At 55.5% G+C, this 22527-nt stretch overlaps 10 protein-coding genes across 10 annotated transcripts; 4 read left to right on the plus strand and 6 right to left on the minus strand.

Moving 5' to 3' along the window:
• Positions 1-955: 955 nt before the first annotated feature.
• Positions 956-3721, plus strand: CDEST_14638 (Putative target SNARE coiled-coil domain, syntaxin-5, Sly1p-binding domain-containing protein). Its single transcript, XM_062930794.1, has 7 exons — positions 956-1679; positions 1755-2029; positions 2096-2329; positions 2392-2497; positions 2554-2603; positions 2685-2716; positions 2777-3721. Exons 1-7 carry the CDS (start codon positions 1442-1444, stop codon positions 2799-2801), a joined length of 960 nt encoding a protein of 319 aa, XP_062786845.1. The 5' UTR covers positions 956-1441; the 3' UTR covers positions 2802-3721.
• A 26-nt stretch (positions 3722-3747) lies between these two features.
• CDEST_14639 (Putative aldo/keto reductase, aldo-keto reductase, NADP-dependent oxidoreductase) lies at positions 3748-5085 on the plus strand. Its single transcript, XM_062930795.1, has 3 exons — positions 3748-4013; positions 4079-4353; positions 4437-5085. Exons 1-3 carry the CDS (start codon positions 3839-3841, stop codon positions 5040-5042), a joined length of 1056 nt encoding a protein of 351 aa, XP_062786846.1. The 5' UTR covers positions 3748-3838; the 3' UTR covers positions 5043-5085.
• A 281-nt stretch (positions 5086-5366) lies between these two features.
• CDEST_14640 (Putative alcohol dehydrogenase, zinc-type, GroES-like superfamily, NAD(P)-binding domain superfamily) lies at positions 5367-7000 on the minus strand. Its single transcript, XM_062930796.1, has 4 exons — positions 6737-7000; positions 6304-6674; positions 5819-6224; positions 5367-5744 (listed from the first exon to the last, which is right to left on the minus strand). Exons 1-4 carry the CDS (start codon positions 6791-6793, stop codon positions 5442-5444), a joined length of 1137 nt encoding a protein of 378 aa, XP_062786847.1. The 5' UTR covers positions 6794-7000; the 3' UTR covers positions 5367-5441.
• Positions 7001-7009: 9 nt separating this feature from the next.
• CDEST_14641 (uncharacterized protein) lies at positions 7010-7868 on the minus strand (the record flags this gene model as incomplete). The annotated part of the gene is made up of 3 exons (XM_062930797.1): positions 7010-7280; positions 7337-7559; positions 7829-7868. 3 exons carry the CDS (start codon positions 7866-7868, stop codon positions 7037-7039), a joined length of 507 nt encoding a protein of 168 aa, XP_062786848.1. The 3' UTR covers positions 7010-7036.
• A 680-nt stretch (positions 7869-8548) lies between these two features.
• On the plus strand, positions 8549-9944 carry CDEST_14642 (Putative short-chain dehydrogenase/reductase SDR, NAD(P)-binding domain superfamily). Its single transcript, XM_062930798.1, has 2 exons — positions 8549-9186; positions 9270-9944. The coding sequence occupies exons 1-2, from the start codon at positions 8851-8853 to the stop codon at positions 9714-9716; spliced, it is 783 nt and encodes a 260-aa protein (XP_062786849.1). The 5' UTR covers positions 8549-8850; the 3' UTR covers positions 9717-9944.
• Positions 9905-11431, minus strand: CDEST_14643 (Putative esterase FrsA, alpha/Beta hydrolase). The gene is made up of 5 exons (XM_062930799.1): positions 11296-11431; positions 11158-11232; positions 10358-11106; positions 10169-10301; positions 9905-10113 (listed from the first exon to the last, which is right to left on the minus strand). The coding sequence occupies exons 1-5, from the start codon at positions 11422-11424 to the stop codon at positions 9949-9951; spliced, it is 1251 nt and encodes a 416-aa protein (XP_062786850.1). The 5' UTR covers positions 11425-11431; the 3' UTR covers positions 9905-9948.
• Position 11432: 1 nt separating this feature from the next.
• On the minus strand, positions 11433-12105 carry CDEST_14644 (uncharacterized protein). The gene is made up of 2 exons (XM_062930800.1): positions 11711-12105; positions 11433-11565 (listed from the first exon to the last, which is right to left on the minus strand). The coding sequence occupies exons 1-2, from the start codon at positions 11770-11772 to the stop codon at positions 11436-11438; spliced, it is 192 nt and encodes a 63-aa protein (XP_062786851.1). The 5' UTR covers positions 11773-12105; the 3' UTR covers positions 11433-11435.
• Positions 12106-12996: 891 nt separating this feature from the next.
• CDEST_14645 (Putative GNAT domain, acyl-CoA N-acyltransferase, glucosamine 6-phosphate N-acetyltransferase) lies at positions 12997-14279 on the minus strand. The gene is made up of 2 exons (XM_062930801.1): positions 13623-14279; positions 12997-13505 (listed from the first exon to the last, which is right to left on the minus strand). Exons 1-2 carry the CDS (start codon positions 13901-13903, stop codon positions 13262-13264), a joined length of 525 nt encoding a protein of 174 aa, XP_062786852.1. The 5' UTR covers positions 13904-14279; the 3' UTR covers positions 12997-13261.
• Positions 14280-16933: 2654 nt separating this feature from the next.
• On the plus strand, positions 16934-21147 carry CDEST_14646 (Putative fungal lipase-like domain, alpha/Beta hydrolase). Its single transcript, XM_062930802.1, has one exon. The coding sequence runs from the start codon at positions 17510-17512 to the stop codon at positions 21035-21037; it is 3528 nt and encodes a 1175-aa protein (XP_062786853.1). The 5' UTR covers positions 16934-17509; the 3' UTR covers positions 21038-21147.
• Positions 21148-21418: 271 nt separating this feature from the next.
• Positions 21419-22402, minus strand: CDEST_14647 (Putative glycoside hydrolase, family 43; the record flags this gene model as incomplete). Its single annotated transcript, XM_062930803.1, has 1 exon — positions 21419-22402. One exon carries the CDS (start codon positions 22400-22402, stop codon positions 21419-21421), a length of 984 nt encoding a protein of 327 aa, XP_062786854.1.
• Between the last annotated feature and the right edge of the window lie 125 nt (positions 22403-22527).

Here is a 22527-nt window from a genome sequence, read left to right on the forward strand (position 1 = left end):
AGTATCCTTGCTGATGCGCCGAGTAGTGGCTTTCGTGGTACCAAAGTGCAATGCTGCTGCCGGCGCGGTCGGGGAACGCAACTTCCATCAGCTGGGCTGCACAACTTTTGGCTAGGCTGACCTGGTGGATTTGGCATCCCGAGGTCACTCTGTAGCGAATAGGTGACGAACAAGTACTTGTGCCCCCATGAAGGACGGGGCCCGTTGGACGTGCTGAAATAGAGGATATGGAGCCGGGGTTGTGTTCCAATAAAGCTCGAGGACGCCACCCGCCGGATTGTCGATGAGCAGGGGATAAAAAGACGTTGTGGCCTGTGCCTGTATCTGTACTGAGAGATACGTAGCCAAGGCGGCCACTCTTGCTTGAGTGTGCACGAATACATTGTGTTGCGTGCGGAGGAGCGGGTACGAAAGAATCATGTATCTAGTATTGTTTTCAGACGCGAAGTAAAATACAACAGTCGCTGGCTGAGAAACGCATTAGATGCAGATAGCTGAAGCCGATCGGCGTACGAGGAATACCAAAAGGGCAATTGCTCGAATGGAAATGCAGAGAACACGATAAGATTACCTCATCCTAGCCGGTTCTTCACTCGGAAATGGCTACCTACCACGCAACGGAGCAAGCCTATCTAGGTGCCTAGTTGTACGACTTTAGCGATGTCGATGTTGCTGCCTTGCATTGACTACAACCAGGCACCTACCTACTGTGCAGTATGTTGCGAGGTATCTGTACTCTCTTACGGCATTCCCTCGACAGAAGTGGCAGCTTGAGGAGGTGGGAGGTAGTGGTCAGAGTTGATTCGTTCTGCACGGTCCAAGTTACGCCTAGTGGCACTCGCTAGCCTCTAATGCCACTTGTGCAGCCATTTTTAGATGTGGCAGTGCCCTTACGGAGCACTACATTATAGAGCACCACCAGCCACATATTCCCAGGTGGTCCAGTCCAGTCCAGTCTAACTCTGTCTAACCTACCTATTCTGTATCTAGGTCCGTACCTATGGCGCAGGGATGCTGTTCCGAAACCAAACACCACGTTGGCACTGGCGGATGGATCGGACACCCTGGCCCCGTCATTCCGACACAATACTGGACATGAAGGCTCCGGACCTGGATCTTGACTACGACGCTCATTTGCCATTGTTCCGGGGCGACACCAACTACTGTTCCCTTGTATTCTGATCGTCTCTAGATCTTGTCGAACTTTTCACCTTTCCACGGCCTCGCGCGTTGTACAACATCCTTCCTTTCGCAGCCAGAACCTACTACCGTCCGGCCTACGGCTAATTTCCCATCCCTGATCATCCACCTCTACAATCCAACCATCTCGACGACAAGGCCTTTGCAGGCACGAAACCCGTCGACAAGTCCGAACGCGCTGGGCGCCTCGCCTCGAGATCGCATTTCTCTATTCGAATCGCCGCAGACCCAATTCTCCACTATGGCGGTCGCATCGATACAGGATCGAACCGCCGAGTTCAAGTCGGTTCTCGCGCAAGCACAGCGTCGCCACGCCTCGAACAAGGTCGGCGCTCAACGACGGTCTCTCCTGTCCGACTCTCAGAAGGCTGCTGCTGTTGGGGACTCCCGACCGCGGCGCTCCGACTTTGCGCGCCAGGCGGCGCATATCGGAAGAGGCATCTCGGCCACAATGGGCAAGCTCGAGAAGCTGGCAACATGTATGCACTCAGAACGCCACTCACAAACCGACAAGGGTTGTTACTGACGGTTTTGTTTTGATTGCTTTTGAACAGTGGCAAGGCGCAGAACTCTGTTCGACGACCGGCCGGTCGAGATCAACGAGCTCACGTACATTATCAAGCAAGACCTGAGCGCCCTTAACCAACAGATTGGAAACCTACAGGTTTTGACGAAACAGCAACATCCCAAGGCCGACCAAGAAGGAGAGCACAACAAGAACGTCGTCTTTATGCTTCAGGGCAAGCTGACAGATGTCTCGGCCAACTTCAAGGATGTGCTGGAGGAGCGAACCAAGAATATCCAGGCTTCGAGGTCGAGGACAGACAATGTGCGCTCGCATTCTACCTCCTTAAAAAGAAAAAGAGCGTTGTACTGACACAGTGGTTCTTTGCAGTTCATCTCCAGTGTTTCCCAACACACGCAACCGCCATTGCAGCAATCGGCCTCGCCCTTGTACGGAACACCCCAAAGAGGGACGCCGTCACCAGGCGCCGACCTGTTGTCGTTGAATCCTCCAGGGGACCAGCAGCTTCTGCTGATGGAAGAGGCACAACCGCAAAACACGTATATCCAAGAGAGAGGTGCAGCTATTGAAAGCATCGAATCCACAATTGCCGAGTTGGGATCTGTAAGTTATGGCGGCTCACTATTCCCCTCTCATACATATTTGGCTGACAGAGATGTATGTAGATCTTCGGACAGTTAGCAACCATGGTTTCGGAACAAAGCGAGATGATCCAGCGAATCGACGCAAACACGGAGGATGTTGTCGACAACGTGCAAGGTGCACAAAGAGGTGAGTGGTTAAACGAACGCCGGGCGATGGAATCGTGTCTAACTGGTTGGTTGCAGAATTGCTCAAGTACTGGGGCCGTGTCTCGAGCAACAGATGGCTCATCGCCGTAAGTTGTCAATTATGTCGTCGCGTGCCTACGCTTGTGGGTGACTCGTTCGGTACGCACGTTTACTGACAAGTTGGATAGAAAATGTTCGGTGTGCTCATGATATTCTTTCTGTACGTTGCCCGCCAACCTCGCCCCACGGTCGGAAAGTATGTTACTGACCAGCTGCACAGGCTTTGGGTTCTCATTGCCGGCTAGAACGAATTGAGATTCGCCGTAGCTACCACCACAGGCATGACGGGCGGCTGCTCTGTAAGCAAGATCAAGATGGAGAAGGGCGTTGGTTTTTGTAATACCAGTATCGTCTGGCTGTACTATGACGTTGACGCCGAGAAGCGGGCGCGGTATAGCTATAGAGCATATTTCTTGCACACTAGATCTATTAATCACTAAAGAGGCTAACTTCGGCGAATCTCCAGCTCTGTTCCGGGCTCTGAGGCATGCCAGAGTGTCTATGTGAGTACTGGTGGGGGTGGATCCCTATCCCCCCCAAGAGTGGAGAGCCAGACAACCAGAGAGGAAAGGAGCAAGGAAGCGAGAACGTCGCAGCAAAGAGAGGTACATGGTACTTGCCCGGCGCCCAGGCCAGCCTCGCCTCGCCTCCCTCCCCCCCCTCTCCACAAGAGGGCCTCGGGGTTGGTCCCGGGGACTTTGCCCGTACTGGAACGTCGCCCAGCCTCTATTCAAAATACTCGCAACTTTCCATAACTCAAGGCCCCCTCCCTCCTAGGCATTTTCTCTCATGACTCGGCCCAACAACGCCCGAGAGCTGTTCCGATGACCAGAGAATTATCCATGAATGGAACCCCTCAACAGTCTGGCCCACCGAGGGGGAGGGGGTGTGCCCTCTTTTTCTCCTTACGCTATACCAATTCACATCGTTAAAATGACAAACTGGGGAAATCCACACGAAAAAGGGACAGCCCGCCGGGCAAGCCTGGGAAGCTGAGGCCGAGGGTATGATGCGTAGGTACAGTGCAGTATGCGATACCCAGCATGACTGACAAAGGCAACCTGGAGGGGTTTGGGCATGGGTTCGCGACAATCGTCGAGCATTTACCCGGCCAGGGATCTCGAGACACAATGAACACTGATAGCCTTTTTATTCTTTCTTTTTTTCATGTCGTTAGTATATATACCGAGATCACTCGCCCTCTTCACATATTACCCCGAGTGACGTTTGCCCTTACTCTCCATCACCTCTACTATTTCCGACTTTTGTGTTGCTGAGTTGTATGCTTTCACTTCTCAGGACACTCTCTTACAGCAAACTACCCCGCCCCCGCCTTTCACTCCCAGAATATACGCGGCGACATCTTCGAACCCCGACGACACAATCTAGAACCTCCAAGATGGCATCTCAGACTTTCAAGCTAAACTCGGGATACGAGATCCCTGCCGTTGCTCTTGGTACGCTCCCTTTATCTGCTTCTCACCCCAAGGCACAAGTCTCACGCAGCTCTCGTCTCCTATAGGCACCTGGCAGTCCGCCCCCGGCGAGGTCAAAGACGCCGTATCCTACGCCATCAAGATCGGCTACAAAGCCATTGATGGCGCCTACTGCTATGCCAACGAGGACGAGGTTGGCGAGGGTCTCAAGCAGGCCTTTGCCGACGGTGTTAAGCGCGAGGACATCTTCGTCGTCACTAAGCTGTGGGCCACTTACACAATCGGCGATGATAAGGTCAAGGAGGGCCTGGAGAAGAGCTTGAAGAGCTTGGGTCTCGACTACGTCGACCTTTTCCTTGTTGTACGTTGCCCCCTTCTCGGCCGGCCATCCTACCCGATGGCCATGACTTTGAGAGACAAGCCCAAGCTCATGACCCCAAACAGCACTGGCCCGTCGCCATGAACCCCAACGGAAACCACGACAGATTCCCCACCAAGCCTGACGGCTCCCGCGACATCATCCACAGCCACTCCCATGTCGACACCTGGAAATCGGTCGAGAAGCTCCTCGACACAGGCAAGGTCCGATCCATCGGCGTCTGCAACTACAGCGTCAAGTACCTCGAGGAGCTCCTCCCCAAGGCCAAGGTGATCCCCGCCGTCAACCAGATCGAAAACCACCCCAGCCTGCCGCAGCAGGAGATTGTCGACTACTGCAAGGACAAGGGCATCCATATCATGGCCTACAGCCCCCTCGGCTCGACAGGCGGCCCCCTCCTGACTGCCGACCCCGTAGTCAAGATTGCCGAGAAGCGCGGCGTCACCCCCTCCACCGTCCTGCTAAGCTACCACGTCGCCCGCGGCAGCACCGTCATCGCAAAGTCCGTCACCCCGGCCCGCATCAAGGCCAACCTCGAGATCGTCAAGCTCGACGACGAGGACCTGAAGGAGCTCCGCGCCTACTCAGACGACCTGACAGCAAAGAAGGAACTCAAGCGCTACGTCTACCCGCCCTTCGGCATCGACTTTGGGTTCCCCGACAAGTCGTAGATTGATCTTATGCCAACCAATAGAGCGAATGAATAGAAATGATTTAGAGCGGATATGAATCTGTTTCCGCATGTACGAGAAAGTGTGAGCCCATCATGCCAATGGATGGAGGTTTAAACGCGCAAAAGCCTGGGGGACATTAGTGTCCATGCAACCTTTCAGGGCCAACATAAAGCCGTCATCTTGGGACACTGCCTCTATGACAAGGTGCTCAAGTCAGCCAGCCAGCCGATGCATACAAAGATGCTGCAAATCCACCTCCAATGACACTCGGGACAAAAAACACAGGCACGGATGACACAATAAAAGACTTGAAATACTTCTGTTTTCTATGTGTTTTTCAGTTTGGTTTTTATTTTTATTTTAATTCTCCTTCTCTTTCCTCTTCCACCAACCATCCTAACCGGACGTGTCTACTAGAACCTTCAGTACCAAGTTCCCGCTTGCGTCCTTGACCTTGCCCGCCATATCAAAAGCGTCCTGGATGGTCTTCAACCCCTTGAATCGATGTGTGAACAGCTTCTCGAGCGCCGGCAAACCCTTGGGTTTGGTTGCGATCAGGTCGATGGCTTTCGGGTACGTGTTTGCATAGCGGAAGACACCGATAAAGTCGACCTCGCGCAGCGCAGCGGCCGAGATGGGGAGAGTCTGGATCGGCGTACCCATGCCGATGATGAGGATCTTTCCGCCTGGGCGAGTGGCCTGGATTCCATCGCTGTCAGTACGATGCATTGCGCAGGTCTCTCCCACCTCAAGAGGTTGCGATTGTGACTCACAAAGATGGCTGTCTGCATGCAGGTCTCAACACCGGTACATTCGTACGTCGCATTCACCTCGCCGACCTCCTCACCACCGATATTGGCCTGCTTGACCAACTCGGCCACATCCTTGGCGTAGGCCAGCTTGTCCTCAATGGTCTGTGGGCGCAGCGCCGGCACCACGACGCCGGCATCAGCGAAGCCGTTGTCGAGGGCGAATTGCACACGGTCTGCCTGGATGTCGGCGATCACGACGCGCTGCTGGTCGGCTTTGCTGACGGCGGCGCACAGCAGGCCGACGGCGCCGGCGCCGAAGACGAGCACGGTTGAGCCGCCGGGTAGCCTCGCGCGGTCGCGGGCGTGCATGGCGACGGAAAGGGGCTCGGCAAGGGCGCCGAACTCGAGGGAGACGGACTCGGGGAGCCTTTTTTATTTGGAATGGTCGTCAGCATGCACGCGCCGTCTTTGTCTATTGGGGCCGAGCCCGAGTTTGGGCGGCTTACTTATGACACCACTTGGCCGGGTGATTGACCAGCTCCTGGAGGGTTCCCTGGGCGTGGGGAAACGCCTTTGCGGAACTGCGGAACTTCATGCCTTTGCAGATGTTATACCGTCCCGCGGCGCAAAGCTCGCAGGCCTCACATGGTTGGCCAACTTCAAGTGCGACATGGTCGCCCACGGCGAGGTTGGAGACGTCGGAGGCGACAGCAGTGACGACGCCGCTGGACTCGTGGCCCAGAGTGAGGGGCTCCCGCACGAGGATGTCGCCGTTGCGGAAGTGGTTGAAGTAGTGCAGGTCGGAGCCGCAAAGACCTGTGGCCTTGACGGCGATCTGGACTTCGCCAGGCGCAAGGGCGGGGAGTTCTCTTTGTTCCTGCGTCGGTTAGGCACATGGAGCAAACGGCACGGTGGGTGGGAAGAAGGAGACCAACTCACAATCTTGAGGTCCTTCGCGCCGTGAAGGACGGAGGTCTGTACTTGAACACTGGACATGATGGCTGCGTCCGAATGGGATTTGTAGCTTGGGTGAGAAATCAGGTGGGATTCAGCATAAGATAGGGTATGTGCAAAACCAGGACGAGATAGAAAAGGCTACGATGCCGTCGCGCAAGGTCGTGTAAGTAGATGTAAATTTGGTTCCAGTGATTGGAAGCGCAAGAAGTGGGCGGCTCGATCAATTAAAGAGCATCTCCTCTTTTCCTCCCCTCCTTTTTTCTTCTCTTCTAGGTTGCTTCGTCAGGCACCGAGGGTGAGGTACGAGCACGTAGAGAGGTAGGTACGGGTCCGGTATCGACGTGTCGGGAAACGCGAGGACCAGGACCAGACAGCACTAGGGTCCGGATGCGAGTCGGCGGAACGTGCGATGCAAAGCGGAAATGCGGGTTGATGATGGGTGGATGGATGATGGGGTCTACTCAATGATCGGTGGGGGGACGAAGGACGGATTCTCAGCCCAAGTTGAGCATGTACCTCGATATGTCTAGCAACAGGCAAGAAAGGCAGGCCATAACCGGCGGCGGCATAACACAACAAGACGGCATCACCTGTGAGTTTCCAACGACGGACGTGCCAGTTGTACTGAGTACTGTGTACTTCACAACGCAACAACCAACCTCGGGCTTGTGTGAGAGAGGCGGGAGAGGGTTGGGCCCCGCTTCACATGTGGAGAAGTGTAAGGGAGCATGGAAAGCAGCAAGATTTGCCCTGCTGAGCGAGAGGATGGATGCTCGGCATTCTGCCCGACGAGCGAGACGAGAAGCTAGAAGAGGTTGCGTGTAAGGCGCGGTGGAAAGAGGGGGAGGGGTAAGTTGGGGGGGAGTTGTAACTCAGAGTATGGTCAGTATTCAGGAAAAGCCGCGGGGTACTGGATCCAACCCCCGTCCAATCCGGGCAATGTCCGCCGAAAATCGAGAGGTGCCGGCCGTGGTAAAAATGGCCGCGGGCACCAAAGACGGCAATTCTGTCCTAAAGCAAGGGCTCTGGCCCGTGGACTCGGCGGGGCATTATCTTGGGGGGATTATAGCTCACTGCTTTGCCAAACTAAAGCATGGTCAAGGATTGTAAGCATTGACAGTTCGCAGCTGACTGTCGTTGGTGCTAGGTGTTTCTGCCAGTTGCAAACAGGTTGTTAGAGACTAGAGGTGCTCGCAGCGGGTCATGACCCGGGGCGGGGGGTTTCTTCCTTTTTTTTCTTCCCCTTTCCCATCGTGACTTTCTGTGTTTTTCCTCGTCTTGTTGTCGAGCTCTGATTTGCGGGGAGAAAAACCAGCAAGTCCCACTCTACCTTACCGTGTCTGTCCCACATTAGATGCCTAGGTAGGTACACATCGTAAATCAATCCTTACGTGGGGGGCGGGCGCTGTTGGCCGAGTTAAGGGCGGCAGCCATGTTTTGGTTTTCAAGAGAACATGTTCAATGACACGGACGTGTGTCCTCTCCTCCCTCTCTGGTGCTCGTGCTCGTGCTTGTGCTCGTGAGCCTGTACTCCTCGTGCAAATCGTGTTACACTTGTTCGAAGAGTAGAAAAGCGACTGTGTGACTGTTCAATATAACAGAAACGACGACGTCAGAGGGTAATTGGAGAAACCCGGAATCCCTGCAGCTGAGGGGTAAAACAGTGGGTGGGGGAGAGCAGTATCGGGTACACTCCACTGCCCCGCACTCCTCCGCCGGTTGCCCCGCGTAGACAGTCTCGGATGCAGGCGTGCGCGCCGTTGCTCTGCTGTGTGGTGTGCGACCATTGACCCGGGCAGAAAGACGTGTTTTGGCCGGGCATAAACCGGTAAACCAAGAATAGCTCCCGTTGTCGGGAGAGAAAAAGGTACATTCGCAAGCTTGACGAAGCTTCCTCAGTCTCACGGCTACAAATCCGCTGTTGCTTAGGGCCCGTCCAATAAAACTGTAGTGGCCTCAAACCCATTCGACCAAGGTTGGAGTGCGCGAACTCTCCTCCCTCCCCCCCCCCCCCCCTCTCTACCTTTCTTCGTCCCTTCGTCGTGTCTCGTGGTGCCTCGTCGTTTCCTCTCCATACACAGACCCCCGATTTCGCAATGGCCTCGCAATTCTTCTCTCTTGAGGGCCAGACCGCTCTCGTCACTGGTGGCACGCGTGGAATTGGCGCTGCCGTGGCTGTTGGCCTCGCCGAAGCAGGTGCCGACATTCTCCTCGTCCAGCGGGACGAGTCGAGCAAATCGACCAAGGAGGCCGTCGAGAAGCTCGGCCGCAGAGCCCAGATCTACACGGCCGACCTCAGCTCTCAGGAGAGCGTCGCCGCCCTCGTGCCCAAGGTCCTCCAGGATGGCCACCAGATCCGCATTCTCGTCAACTGCGCCGGTATCCAGAAGCGCCACCCGTGCGAGAAGTTCCCCGACGACGACTTCAACGCTGTAAGCAACGATGTCGAGTCGCTGGCTCACCCGCAGAAATTAAGATCGTGGAAGCTGACATACCCAACCCAACCCCCAAAAAGGTCATCCAGGTCAACCTCAACTCCGTCTTCACCCTCACCCGCGATGTCGGCGCTCACATGCTTAACCTCGAACCCCATCCCGTCACCGGCCGCAAAGGCAGCATTATCAACTACGCCTCCCTGCTAACTTTCCAGGGCGGCTTCACGGTGCCGGCCTATGCCGCCTCCAAGGGCGCCGTCGGCCAGCTGACCAAGAGCTTCGCCAACGAGTGGACCTCCAAGGGCATCACCGTCAACGCCATCGCGCCTGGCTACATCGAGACCGAGATGAACACGGCGCTGCTCAACGACAAGGAGCGCCTAGCAAGCATCAGCGCCCGCATCCCCGCCGGCCGCTGGGGCACCCCCGAGGACTTCAAGGGCACCTCGGTGTACCTGGCCAGCAAGGCCAGCGGCTACGTGAGCGGCCATGTCTTGGTTGTTGACGGCGGGTGGATGGGTCGGTAAATGAGTTGGAAGGACTGCTCCGAAGAAATTCCCTCGGATTTCTATCAACCCGAGACGTGCAAGAGAGAAAGAATCCAACTCCTCTTGAAAAGGGTTTTTGGTTTTTTTCAAGAAGGAAGAAACAGTTATACCAACCAGCTCCGATGACACGGCATTATGTATCGCTCATGATTGCAAACCAGAACTAAAAGAATTGCATTTACCGTTCCCACCAACGCTGCGCGGAGTAGTTTTAAACTTTGCTCGCCATGACGCTCTCCATCCAAGGATAGACTGATCCATTCGCCATTGGATACCCCATGTGCAAAGCTCCCGAAAAGAATCTACCCTCCTTGGGCGTGCCGTACTCGAACAACATCATCGAGTCCTCAATCGGCATCAGTCCGTCCAGAGTACCCTGGAATGAAGTCAGTCATTTGTTCTCCACCGAGTGTCGATATGGCCAAACTCACGTTGATTAGCAACAACCGGGTCGAGGGCTTGTCGATGATGCCCGTCTCAAGCAGAGAGAACTTCTTTTGTACGCCAGTCTTGTATTCCTCCACCGACTTGTAACCGTGTTTCATGGCCATGGCGGGTGTCAACCTAGCGGATATCAGTGCAGGCCCGAGATACACAACAGACGGCTGGCCTCGACTTACAGGAAAGGGTACTCGTGGCCGTCAGCCCTCTCGAGCCACTCGTGGTCGAAGAAGTGGTGACACCCGGCACCCTGAGCAATCGAGCCGATCACGCGGTCCTTGTGAGTGTGCGCAATACGAATGGCGTAATACCCGCCCGAGCTAAGCCCCCAAACCATGACCCGGTCCGTGTTGAACCGGCCGTCGGCGGCGATCCAGTCGAGGACGCTGCTCCACAATCGGTCGGGACTATCCGGGTCGGCCGAGTCCGCAGGACAGTCGGCGGTACCGGGAATCTCGACGATGACGCTTCCCCACCCTCGCGCCAGGAACTCGTCCGAGCGAACGGTGTTGTCGGGGCGGTAGCCATCGAGGCCGGTCATCAGAACAACGACCGGGATGGGGTTACTCCTAGACGCTCCGTGGGGAAGCCTCACGTATGCCGGGATCGACTGCCTGTCTCCGCCGCTAGCGTGGGTGTGCGGGATGTTGATGTCGTTGATGGGACAGTCCCAAGACTGGGCCGCCTTCATATAGGTCTGCTTTTGGGCCTCCCACGCCTTCCACTTGACGGGACAGCTGACCTCAGGGTAGGCCGTGATGTAGGGAAATCTGGCGATACGGTAGACCGTACAGGCTCGGAGGTACAGGTCGCTCGCCTCCTTCTTGCTTCCCGCACTGACAGCTTTGTCACCCATGGCGGTCAGAGACTCGGCGATGGGGAAGAAGGCCTCTGTGTAAGCTGCAGAGGTCCCATCGTTGATGTTGTTCTGCTGCATGGTTAGACATATGTTCCAGAGCATCGTTCCGGCCTAGCTTACGTTTATGAGGTGCTCGAAGATGGGCTCAAAGTCCTCGTACTGGCCGTCGTGGAACGGGTAGACGCTCTTGGTACACTAATGCGGGACGAGTCAACATCTTTGATTGTGCTAAGCTTCCTGTCTTCTAGGGGAGCATACAGGAAACTTCCACTTCGTCTCCCAAAGGGCTTTGATACCCTGGTGATGAGGCATGGTTCTCTCAAAGGCTTCGGTGCCCATCACCCACTGCCGCTTACCATCCTGGTTGGGGAGCTTGTGCGGCGACATGTCGGTCTTGGTCAGGAAATGACGCGGACGGTTCTCTGCTTGGTGAACAGTGGCAATCGGCCCTTGGCAACGTGGATCGGCTTGACTTTGCTGCAACTCCGACGACGCACGACTTCCCGGGTAGGCGATTTGCTGAGAACTCTGGGAGACACCGGGTAAGCCATTGAGCATTAGACCAATAACAAACGAATTTGGTTTCTTTTAGGATTGTGTCTATGTCACCGTTTTGTCCAGCCACGGACTCTGGTTGCAGTGGCGTCGAATTTGGGATGGGGCCAAGACTTACTCTGACTGGAGTGAAGCAATTCGCACGCGAGCGATGGCAGAATGTAGGTCCTCAATCATCATGGAATGTACAAAACAAACGGCGCCAGAGCTACACTATATATTTATATCAAAGGACGTCTCGATCCGCAGGCGGCAAACTCAATGCCCAATGACGACGCGCGCTCGGAGTATCAAGGGGTGGACTTGCAGGACTTGATATAGTTCGGCGGTGGCTTTCACGGACTCTTGTCGTTGGGGATATCCGTTGTCCGGTCGTGAGACGCGCAGCAACTGCAAAGCAATGGGGACCGAAGGGGGGTAAAGGGGGGCAAACGTGGAGGTCGGCCGTCTTATACGACGGCGCCATGATCAAAGTCATGTCAGCCATTTGCGACGAGCCGCGCTTTGGCCATGCATGTGAATATTCGTGTGATGCGCCCAGGTCCTGACTCTGACCATTTGTCCAAGCTACTCGACTTAAGTTGCCGCATGTCAGGGTTGGTCTAGCTGAAAGCCTCCGAGACAAGGCGAAGGGCCAAGCGGCCCTCAGGCTGTGCAACAATAACGGAAGGCGGCCGGACTTGTCGGCTCTGGGGATCAACATGACCCGGTTCTTCAGTCCCCGTGTCTTCTTTGTCTACCGTTCAATGACGATTGCCACTCGAGTTGGACAAAGCATACATCATAACAAAAGCAGGAGGAACCCCAAGCTCACACTGGTCTGTCCTGTGCTGCAGGGCAACATGATGAAAGCGAAGTTTAAGGAAAGATCTTCGGAGAAAGCGATCCGTTTCATGGCAAGTGAAACGCAAGGAGGGCGCTTTTCGACGAATACGTGACTCAGTAGTGGTTGTCGCAGCAAGCTGCGACGGACAGGACGGCTAGGCCCTTTCGGTGCCGTAACTCCCGTAAGCTTCGCCGGAAGGGGGGGGACAGGCCTCTACTTGGTGGCAGCCCAGGAAGAGTCTGATTGTGTCACGGGTGTCAGCCACCCGGATACGTGCGAGAGAAAAAGAGTCAGCAGTGGCTTGATCAATTGGCCAGGAACAATGGAGCCGGCAGTGCAATAACTCGTTGCGGCTGGGCCCTTGTGTACTGGTCAGAACGATGGAACGTCGACATTGACCAAGTGGCTCGAGCCACGGAAACGACTAAGGTGCATGAGCATGGGCGGACGTGCGAGAGGCGGATAGGGATCGGGATGGGAATGGGCCGGGACTGCCCAGACTGCCGACTGCCGAGTTTCAATGTTGGACAGATTTTACATGTTTGGAGAGGCTGCCTCTGGTAGGAGAGACGTTGCATGTGGTGGTTGGGTTTCGTGGTTCTATTCTTCTTCTTATCAATTTTTCTTGTTCCCTCGGGGATCGAGCTTCGCACTCGTCTGATCTATCATCTTGATCTAGAGCTTTCAGTCCTGCGAGTACCCCACATCAGCAGTTCACCGATGCAATCCAAGTTTTTCTGCAACGAAACCGAACGGTATCGAGCCCGAACCGAGACACGACGACGCGGTTGGGGACAAAATGACGTGTCATCTGTGGTGGGAGGATGAGAGGAAGGCAACGGGCTACTGGACCTTACTCTTGTCTCCCTCGTAGTAGTGGGCCATCTCTAGGCCGGCTCTCCTAAAGCCACACTTGACGTAGAAGCCCTCGTTGGCCTCGCTACAGTCCAAGATGCTCTTGTAGCAGCCGACCTTCTCGGCAATGAAGTCGAGGGCCTGGATAATGCGCAGACCGAGCTTCTTGCCCTGCTGGTCCTTTGCCACGGCAATATCCTCGATGTGGCCCACAAGACCAAGGCTGTGAATACTGCACGAAAGATGATGGGTCAGCATGGTTCACAAGCAAAGACGGAGATGGCGGTGCGCGACAATGAATAGCATGGCCAATGCTGCCCTCCCCTCCCGGCCTTCGATTGCAACTTACAACTTGCGCTCGACAATCAAGGCACCGGTTCCGACCACGGTTTTCCTGCTCGTGTCCTCTATGACAAGGATATAGTACCCGTCGCTCTTGGACAGCCAATCGTAGCGCTCTGCGAATTGTGGCTCACTGATATCACCGACGGTGGTCAGGACACGGAGGCAATCGAGAAAGCCGGTGTTGTAGTCGGATTGGCGGAGGGCGCGAACGACGTAGCCTTCGGGGAGAGCAGAGGCGACAGTGGGAGACACGAGATCGTCGGCGAAGAGTCCCTTTTCTGCCATTGCGGTAGCGATTGCAATACGTCGTTGGAGGGGGTTGTTGGACAGCGATTCTTCGGGTGACGAGGGGGAGTGGTTCGAAGTAGCTTCAATGGCGGGGCAGTGCAACGTAGAACTACGGGCGATTGAGAATCACGCTGGGCTTAATTGGTCGGTGAAGCTTTCGTTGGGGTTGAACTGGGAGGTTGGAGGTAAAGGCGTTGGGTCAGAGGCAAGACAGCGAAGCGGTGAAGAAGATGGAGAAGGAGACGAGAAAGAAGAGGAGGTGAGGGAGGTGATAAGAGCGAAATCCGTGGTTGTTATGGTGGACGCGCGATGTTTGCGGCAGAGTTACACCTCATCCGTCGTGTCGGGCTGGGCAACGACGCACGTAAATGGGTGCAGCGTGAACAGCAATCCCATCTGCAGATCCATCCATCTCCATCGCAAGGTTCTCATCCTCAGGGGGCGTGGGGGTTCCATAGGGGCGGGCCCCTGTGCCTGTCTAGGTGCATTCGTTTATCGTTGCCCACTCCCGTCAACCAGGCAGGCACAGTTGAATGGCCGCCATCTCTTGTGTGTCTAAACCCATGAGACCAGACCGCTCGCAAGGTTCAGGGACTCCAGATGCTGACGCCCTGAAAACGGCCAAAATATCGCAGTCTACAATTCGGGTTTCACAGAGGTAGTCAAGATGTGGTCAGCTTCGCCCACCAAGGCAGATTTCGGTACGACAGCTGACTTCGACGGCCGAGACCCAGAGAGGTAGGCGCGGAGCGAGCTCGCTTACTTCAGCCTGCCATCGAAACATGGCACTTCATTGGTAGCTTGTAGGTAGTTGGAGCAGAGCTGCCCCCTCAAGCTTCAGCTGACGGGGCTGGCTGTGGCTATTCTTAGCATGCAAAACTCATGGTTAAATGATGCGGTGGGTACAGCGGAGGGATCGTAAAAGGGAGAGAAAAAGAACCCCATTTGACTACCCGAAGTATTCGACTCTGGTTCCTCGATATATGCACAAGGTGTTTTGGAGTGCTCATCCTCCTTCGTGTGCACTAATCGAGCACGCCTAGGCCCTGTGTCTTCCCGCCCACGGGCCTGTCGATCTCCGAGACGTCCGTCCCAACAACAGGGTCTTGACCAAGGTATTCGGATAAGGTGAAGAAGCTGTTCCCCCTCGTGCGACTCTTCGGGGCCGATCCGCCAAGGAGCATTTTGCTGGCTGGCTCGACAGATGGATGCTTTCCTCATCCGTTTCCCATGGCATCGACCCGAAGCAATCGACAAGGACGAGAAAAAAAAACAGCTGCAAGGTGCGAAAGACTTGGAGTACCAGCAAACAGGAATCTGGCAAGACACGGCAGCTGGTAGCACTGGTGTCCATCCCAACACGCTGTGCTAAATGTGCAGTTGTGTCCTGATCACCGATCTGTCCTGTGAGCTTGGTGCGTTTGGTGTGAGCGGTGCAAGTGTACATTGACGTATGTGACGAAAGGGGGGGGGAGAGCGGTGGCGCGTGGGTGGGTGGATGCGGTCACGGGCTTGCCTTTGGTTGACCTAAGAATAAGACATGACAAAGCTGAGGAACACATGAAGATTATGGCCGGCGGAGGAATGCCGGGCTGTTTATTGTGTCTTGGGTCTGTGACCAGGTCCTGTAATTTGACCTCCTTGACTGGAGGGGAGGTTGCACGGATGGTAGGATGGGAGTAAGGTTTGATATGGTTGGGAAACCCAAAAGGAGACAACTAGGTGGCTAGTATGCCATCTGGAATGAGCTTCGAGGGCAGGTCCCTGTGCGGACGATGAGAGGAAGGAAGAAAAGATGGATGGATGATTGAGGCGGGAGGCAATCGTAGCCTACATGGAATGCCACAGTTTCAGCTTGTGTTCTAGCGCACGATGCCTCCCAAAACAGAGTCAGAGGAATCAGAGATAAATGGCATGGCGGCTTTGGCAATGAGGACCGGCAGATGCCCCGCACATCCATCCTCATGCTCGTTGCCTTATCGGGCGGCTGCCGACCGTCGACGTCGTCTCGCTGAAGGCGAAAGAGACGTGCACTTGCCGATAACGAACCTCAGCTTTGTTGCCCCCTTCCATCTCCACCAAACATTTCCAGCTGTTTTGGAAACAGAAGGGACGTATTGGTGACAGCCTGGAAACAAAAACCTTATGTGTCCATACCCATCGTTTTCATCGTTACAAAGAAAAGACCCTCCCTTCCTTAACGGCGGCCGCCGCCAGCAGCCTTCGACAGGACTCCGCTCCCGTCCGCCAGAGGCTAAGTTGGATATGGCAGGCACATTGGGATAGGGATTATGTAAAAGCGAGAGAGACAGAGCGAGAAGAAGAAGGAGAAGACGAAGAAAACAGAAAGAGATGCAGAAACCGTAACTGACCTGCCTACATCTACCTCTCCGTCCTCTTCTGACAATCGAAAATGCCATCCCAACGCTATCATCGCCGTAACTGCTTAGCACCAACTGCTAGTCCAGTCCAGTGTCTCGACTCTGCAAACCCATCTCCATCATCTCATCCCGCCGCATCCTCCATCCCACGCACTACCGCGTAGCGTCACACAGAGGCAGTCTAACCGCACAAGGGGGCCTGATACCCGCTCCACTGCACATCTTGCCCCCAAAACCACCCGTCAAGAGAGACGTCTTCCTATCTAATGTTCCTAATTCAATGTACTCTACCCCCCTTTTGGTTGTCCAACTGACAACCACCACCACTACCAACAACACCAGGATGAGACGGGATGGCATGGCATGGGGTCTACGCCGTCCGTGTCGCGCATGAACCTCCCCCACAAAATGCAATCACATGCTGCCACGCTCAACGTCCCACTTGCTCCTATTGGAGCCCTGGCGTCGCGGGCGGCTCAACACGTCAACCCAGCTACCGCGACTCTGAGCCTAAAGTTACCCCAACTGAATCAGTCTTCGACGCGCTGCGCTACCTAAGGTATCCAGGTAGGCAGATAGGTACGTGCGAGTACTCTGTAATTAGTACGCCTTGCTCCTTTTTCGCCTCTCGCCCGTCCCCGTCCCCGTCACCAAATAATGCACACACTGCACGACACAGCATAATAACACAGCATCTCCAAGGCTAGACCGGCAGACAATAATCGCACAAGAGAGGACGGGATCCTCGCCCTCAGTTACCCCAAGAATACCTAGCTGCCTCATCATTCCTTGCACCGCTGCGGCTACTCTAATTCCGGCCAGCCTATACTATACGCCTCTGCGCTGCTCTGCTCCTCCTTCGGCCGAACGTGCCTGAATGTTGCCACCACTGGCGGCCGGCCCATCTCCCCCTTTTCCTCGTCACTTCATCTAACCTCGACTTCCACTCCCTCTACTCCTACCTCTGCTACTGCTACTTCTTCTTCGTCTTTCCCTCCTGAGCGTCGCCGGACGTTTCCTCATACTGTCGCCTCTCGCGGCTTCCAGAGCGCCTCTTCGGATGCTTTTGCCCCCCTCGCTCTCCCTTACTTCAGGCTCGCGCCTAAGCTCTCTTGGATATAACATGGCATTTACACCTCCCGCACCACAACGAGCTTAACATCCATAACGTTATCTCAACCCCCCTTTCGTCTGTCCTCCATGCTCCGTGCCTCCTCTTCGTATGCGAGCACACACGTCCGCACCCGCATTGGCATCCGTGCCGACAAAGATGGACAACATGGATTCGGACGATGATTGGGACGCCGACGAGCACTCGCACGACTTGATCCACATTCCCCTCGAGCCTCATCAGGGCCGTACCATACTCCCAGCCCCTATTGCAAAGGCCGTCAGCCTCGCCACACGCTCAACCTGTCTGGCCATCCGCGTCGGCACTCTCGTCAGCTCTTATGGCTTCGATGCTGCAAAGTTCACCACTCTCTCCAGTCTCGAGCTGGGTAGAGGTATTCTCGAGGGGATACTCAGTAGGTCTGGGAGGGACATGCTCGTGCGCTCCAATAGCGACTTGGGGAGAGAAGATGCCGAAACTGTCTTGGAGAGAAGCTTGGAGCACCTGCACCATGCTATGTCACAGATCGTGTTCTGGACTACCACCGGTTTTCAGATGACGAGTACTACCTTTTCAGTGGTGTCGGAAGTATCACAGCTACTTCTCTCGTCTCTCGACCAGTTCTTTGGCTCCACCGATTCTTCGCGCGCCATTGCGAGCATCATCACTCTTATCCGTCGAGAATTTCAAAACCCTGCAACCGGGGTAGAGGGCGAGCGTGTGGGTGTCGTCGATCTTGTTATGGGCTTGTGCGCTTTGGCCTACCTCCAACGCAAGTGTCGACGCTTCCTTGACGAGGAGAGTAGGCGGTTGGGGCATGACGAGATCGTCTGGGATGTCGTCGTCCTTAACGACGGCGAGCGAGTCGACATCCACGAGAACAGTCTCTACGGTGTGCACAAGGGCCGTTACAAGAGCAAGGGCCCTGACATCTTGGTCTCCATACCAGGCGATCAACCCAGCCCTAGTATCCTAGCAACCATCGAACGCCATGGGGAACGAGAAAGCAGCGAAGATGAGGATGACGACGATCTGCCCGAGATCCGTTTGAAGAACCAGATCATGCGCTCTATGCCCTCGGACACGAGCGTCTCCATCTCAACAACCACCTTGACGAGGAAAATGATCACCGTAGACTTTACTGGCCCCGAGCCACCGACATTGACACCGCCTCCCGGCGTGGAGGTCGTTGAGCGAGAGGTCCTGCCTTCAGCAGAGTATCAAAAAGAGCAGCCTACACGACAGCAGGCGGTTGCTGATGTTCCGACGTACCGGGTTGTATACAGGGTGGACAAGAGCAAACAGCGGAGCACCACATTTCGGGGCTACGAAGAACCAGAAGAGACAACCAGAAAAGTAGAGTCCCTGGATGACACTGAAGACTCGGATGCCTTTGGCCGAGACGGCGACAACGACGACCCACCACCCCCCGTTCCCCCTAAACCCGTGTTGCCAGTAGTCACGGCCAGTTCCTCGAGAGCAGAGGCAACTTCCAATTCAACCCCTCGTCGCACAAAGGTTGGGTCCGGCGTCCCTTCAACATCCCCCAACAGCAGAGCATCCCAAATCCCAACGCCAAAGCAGAACCCGGAGAACGCGCCTAACCAAAAGCGACAGCGAGCGCCACTGGCTCCTTTACCAGCGAGGCCACGTCACGAGAATGCTGTTTCTTCGCATTCTGAAACCACCAAGACCAAAAGAATAAAAGGCGATTCTTTGCCAACGAGTAAGCCGTCAGAAAAGCCCGCAGAGAAGAAAAGCGGTATCAGACAGGCCTTGAAGAGGGGTACTAGTTCAAATATTTCCAACCTATTCCACCGAGATGGAGCGGGCACTACGAGCTCGCAATCCGCGGGAAAGGCCAAGCAAACCCCCCGAGCCGGACCCGCGGAGAGGACTACGCGCACTCCCACTCAGTCCAGTCGTCCTTCCCAGAACCGGGCCATGGGACCGACGGCTTCCTCCAGCTCCCGAGGTCGCAACTACGAGAACCCCTCACCAGTACCTCGTAGCTCCTCGCGAGCTAGTTACATCTCGGTCCATGAACGCCGGCGAGACTCGATTGTTTCGCAGACGGAAACCTACTCGTTCCATGCAGTCGATGGGCTTCGGCCACAGTCGCCAGGGTACGGCCGCCGAGACGGTATGGGCCAGTCCAGTATCCCGAAGTCTCGGTCGGAGAAGGACATGAACGATCAGAAACCGCCGTCACCCATGAAGTCACGTAGAGCACGCTCCCATGTCAACACACCGAGTCTTTACAGCATCGCGAACACGGGCTCTCAAACATCGCTGGTTTTGTCCTCGTACTACCAGAAGAGTGCATACACGGATTCTGAAGCCATTGATACCTTAAGGAGGGCGGGCACAGTAGATGGCGTTTTCCCTGCCTTCCATCTGCTTCGCAACATCACTCGTTACATGAGGTTTTCTTCGGCTTCCTACGGCTCCAATTTCCTCAAGTTCATGGGTATTTCCAAGGAGATGCCCCTGCTCAGGGCACTTGACGACACGCATCATGAAATCCGATCCTTTGCCCACCACACGGAATCAGAGGCGGCGAGCATTCTCCTTGCGTCGTTTGTTGATTCCCAGGGAGGTTCGGACACGACTGGCTCGACGGGTACCGGTGTTCCACTGGTTCATTACATCTCCCTGGACCATGAATCAAAAGCTGTTGTTCTCGCATGCCGTGGCACACTAGGTTTCGAAGATGTCTTGGCCGATATGGCTTGCGATTATGACAATCTTTACTGGAGAGGGAAGTCGTACAAGGTGCATAAGGGCATCCACGCGTCCGCCCGGCGCTTGCTCTATGGCGGCGACGGGCGTGTTCTCTACACGCTCAAGGAGGCTCTGGACGAGTTCAGTGATTACGGACTGGTCCTCTGCGGCCACTCTCTCGGAGGCGGTGTCACTGCCTTATTGGGTACGATGCTCGCGGAGCCATCGTCCACCGGCACGGGGTTTGTCACCACGTCCGAGCCTCATCGCCGCCTTCTTGGGGATGGCCGCTTCCTTGAGACGGACACAACACACGTGTGTCTCCCATCAGGCCGCCCCATTCACGTCTACGCCTACGGGCCCCCAGGAACTATGTCGCCTGCCCTACGCAAAGCCACCCGAGGTCTCGTCACGAGCGTCGTGCACGGCTGTGATCTGGTCCCGTTCCTGTCCTTGGGCGTCCTGCACGACTTCCAAGCCGTTGCGCTCGCTTTCAAGAGCGACAACCATGAGGCCAAGGTCGAGGTCAGGCAACGCATATGGCAGGCCTTTCAGACTGGCCTCGCAGAGAAGTGGTACACGAGCAGCAGCCGCTCGATGGTCGCCGACGAGGACAAGTGGAGCATCTCGGCACTAACGACACTGCGGTCGAGCATGATGAGCCTCAAGCTTCTGCCTCCCGGTGAAGTGTTTATCGTCGAGAGCCAACGGGTTCTGAGACGCGATGCATTCCTTCTGTCAGATGAGGAGTCTATCGGGCGACCTGCGCAGCGTATTGTATTGAAATACGTTAGGGACGTTGAGTCCAGGTTCAGGGAGGTTCGCTTTGGCACAAGTATGCTCATCGACCACAGCCCGGCCAAATACGAGGATGCATTGAACAAGCTCCGCTTCGGTGTTGTCGAGACGGGCTAAACACCCAACTTCCCACCATTACTACCTACGCAGTTTTTCTTTTGTCGACGGGCACAATGCCCCCAGCTAACACCATATACCCATCCTCCTTGAGTACGACACGCAATAATGTGGGGTCAGGTTTACACACCGGTCATGTACGGAAAACACGTTGGCATGAGAAGAGAAGGGGAGAACGCACACAAAAACGCAGAGATTTGGCGGTTTGATTTGGATACAGCCATGGCTTCATCAGGAGGTTTTGGAAAGGCACACATATGGGCCACACACAGCAATGCCTCGTCTTATTGATACAAGGATAAAAACCAAATAATACTCTCTATATACATTCACACGCTTTCATGGTCACTTTCTCTTCCCCTCTCCCCAGGAATCAAAAAGTCACTGCGGTTTTTCCGTCGTGATGTTGCCGTCCTGATCATAGAATATCTCCTTGACTTGGACAGACCTCAGGTGATCCACGCCGCTGCTGAGTTCGCAGTCGTGATGGAAGAGCCACCACTGGCCCTTGAACTCGACAATGGAGTGATGCGTCGTCCAGCCCAGAACAGGCTCTAGAATGCGTCCGCCATAGGTGAAGGGACCCAGCGGGCTATCACTGGTCGCGTAACAGAGGTAGTGTGTATCACCGGTCGAATAGGAGAAGTAGTACAGGCCGTCCTTTTTGTGCAGCCAGGCGGCCTCAAAGAAGCGGCGGTCGTGGTCGTCGGCTAGGATCGGCTTCTTGGTCCCCGGGTCGAGAATCTGGATCTCTTGAACCTCGCCGTCAAACTGGTGCATGTCGTCGGTGAGCTTGGCGACGCGCGGGCCCAAGGCGTAGGCGCCCTCGCCGCTAGGCTCCTTGGGGCCGAGCCAGTCGGCATCGAAGACGTCGTTGCCCTTCTGGTAACACTGCAGCTGACCGCCCCATAGCCCGCCAAAGTAGAGATACCCCTGACCATCATCGTCGACGAAGCTAGCGGGGTCGATGCTGTAGCTGCCCTTGATAGGTTCCGTGTCCGGTACGAAGGGGCCCTCGGGCTTGTCCGATACGGCGACGCCGATGCGGAAGATGTCCTGTTTGTCGCGGGCGGGGAAATACAGGTAGTATTTTCCGTCTTTGAAGGCGGCGTCCGGGGCCCAGAGCTGTTTCGAGACCCAGGGGACGTCCTCGGTCTTCAAGACTACGCCGTGGTCCACAACGGGCTCGAGGGGGTCCAGCGACGAGGTGCTGAAGACGTGATAGTCGGCCATGTCGTACTGGTCGCCATTATCGTTGAACTTGATATTGGTCTCGCGGTCATGGGATGGGTAGATGTAGATCTTGCCATTGAAGACGTGGGCTGAAGGGTCAGCCGTGTAGAGATGGCTAATGAGTGGTGCCATAGTGAAAGGGGGGAGGAGAGAGCTGCGGGGGAACGGGTGCGGGGTAATTGGATTCGGCCGTGAGAGTTGGGGTCGATGGGTAGGCAGGTAGTTTGGGAATCGTCTGTCACGAGCTATGTGGAATA

Source organism: Colletotrichum destructivum, chromosome 10, assembly GCF_034447905.1.
Source record: "Colletotrichum destructivum chromosome 10, complete sequence".
In the NCBI taxonomy this organism is placed as follows: Eukaryota; Fungi; Ascomycota; class Sordariomycetes; order Glomerellales; family Glomerellaceae; genus Colletotrichum; species Colletotrichum destructivum.

Bases quoted from the DNA above. Each gene is read 5' to 3' on its own strand.
- CDEST_14638 (XM_062930794.1), top strand. From the start codon at position 1,442: ATGGCGGTCGCATCGATACAGGATCGAACCGCCGAGTTCAAGTCGGTT. The intron at 2,498-2,553 runs GTGAGTGGTTAA...GGTTGGTTGCAG, and splicing joins CGTGCAAGGTGCACAAAGAG to AATTGCTCAAGTACTGGGGC. The intron at 2,717-2,776 runs GTACGTTGCCCG...CCAGCTGCACAG, and splicing joins GTGCTCATGATATTCTTTCT to GCTTTGGGTTCTCATTGCCG.
- CDEST_14639 (XM_062930795.1), top strand. From the start codon at position 3,839: ATGCTTTCACTTCTCAGGACACTCTCTTACAGCAAACTACCCCGCCCC. The intron at 4,014-4,078 runs GTACGCTCCCTT...CGTCTCCTATAG, and splicing joins GATCCCTGCCGTTGCTCTTG to GCACCTGGCAGTCCGCCCCC. The intron at 4,354-4,436 runs GTACGTTGCCCC...GACCCCAAACAG, and splicing joins ACGTCGACCTTTTCCTTGTT to CACTGGCCCGTCGCCATGAA.
- CDEST_14640 (XM_062930796.1), bottom strand. From the start codon at position 6,793: ATGTCCAGTGTTCAAGTACAGACCTCCGTCCTTCACGGCGCGAAGGAC. The intron at 6,675-6,736 runs GTGAGTTGGTCT...TAACCGACGCAG, and splicing joins GCGCGAAGGACCTCAAGATT to GAACAAAGAGAACTCCCCGC. The intron at 5,745-5,818 runs GTGAGTCACAAT...GATGGAATCCAG, and splicing joins GCATGCAGACAGCCATCTTT to GCCACTCGCCCAGGCGGAAA.
- CDEST_14642 (XM_062930798.1), top strand. From the start codon at position 8,851: ATGGCCTCGCAATTCTTCTCTCTTGAGGGCCAGACCGCTCTCGTCACT. The intron at 9,187-9,269 runs GTAAGCAACGAT...ACCCCCAAAAAG, and splicing joins CCGACGACGACTTCAACGCT to GTCATCCAGGTCAACCTCAA.
- CDEST_14643 (XM_062930799.1), bottom strand. From the start codon at position 11,424: ATGTCGCCGCACAAGCTCCCCAACCAGGATGGTAAGCGGCAGTGGGTG. The intron at 11,233-11,295 runs GTATGCTCCCCT...GTCCCGCATTAG, and splicing joins AGACGAAGTGGAAGTTTCCT to TGTACCAAGAGCGTCTACCC. The intron at 11,107-11,157 runs GTAAGCTAGGCC...ACCATGCAGCAG, and splicing joins TCTTCGAGCACCTCATAAAC to AACAACATCAACGATGGGAC.
- CDEST_14644 (XM_062930800.1), bottom strand. From the start codon at position 11,772: ATGATGATTGAGGACCTACATTCTGCCATCGCTCGCGTGCGAATTGCT. The intron at 11,566-11,710 runs GTAAGTCTTGGC...GGTGTCTCCCAG, and splicing joins ATTGCTTCACTCCAGTCAGA to AGTTCTCAGCAAATCGCCTA.
- CDEST_14645 (XM_062930801.1), bottom strand. From the start codon at position 13,903: ATGGCAGAAAAGGGACTCTTCGCCGACGATCTCGTGTCTCCCACTGTC. The intron at 13,506-13,622 runs GTAAGTTGCAAT...TCTTTCGTGCAG, and splicing joins TTGATTGTCGAGCGCAAGTT to TATTCACAGCCTTGGTCTTG.
- CDEST_14646 (XM_062930802.1), top strand. From the start codon at position 17,510: ATGCGAGCACACACGTCCGCACCCGCATTGGCATCCGTGCCGACAAAG.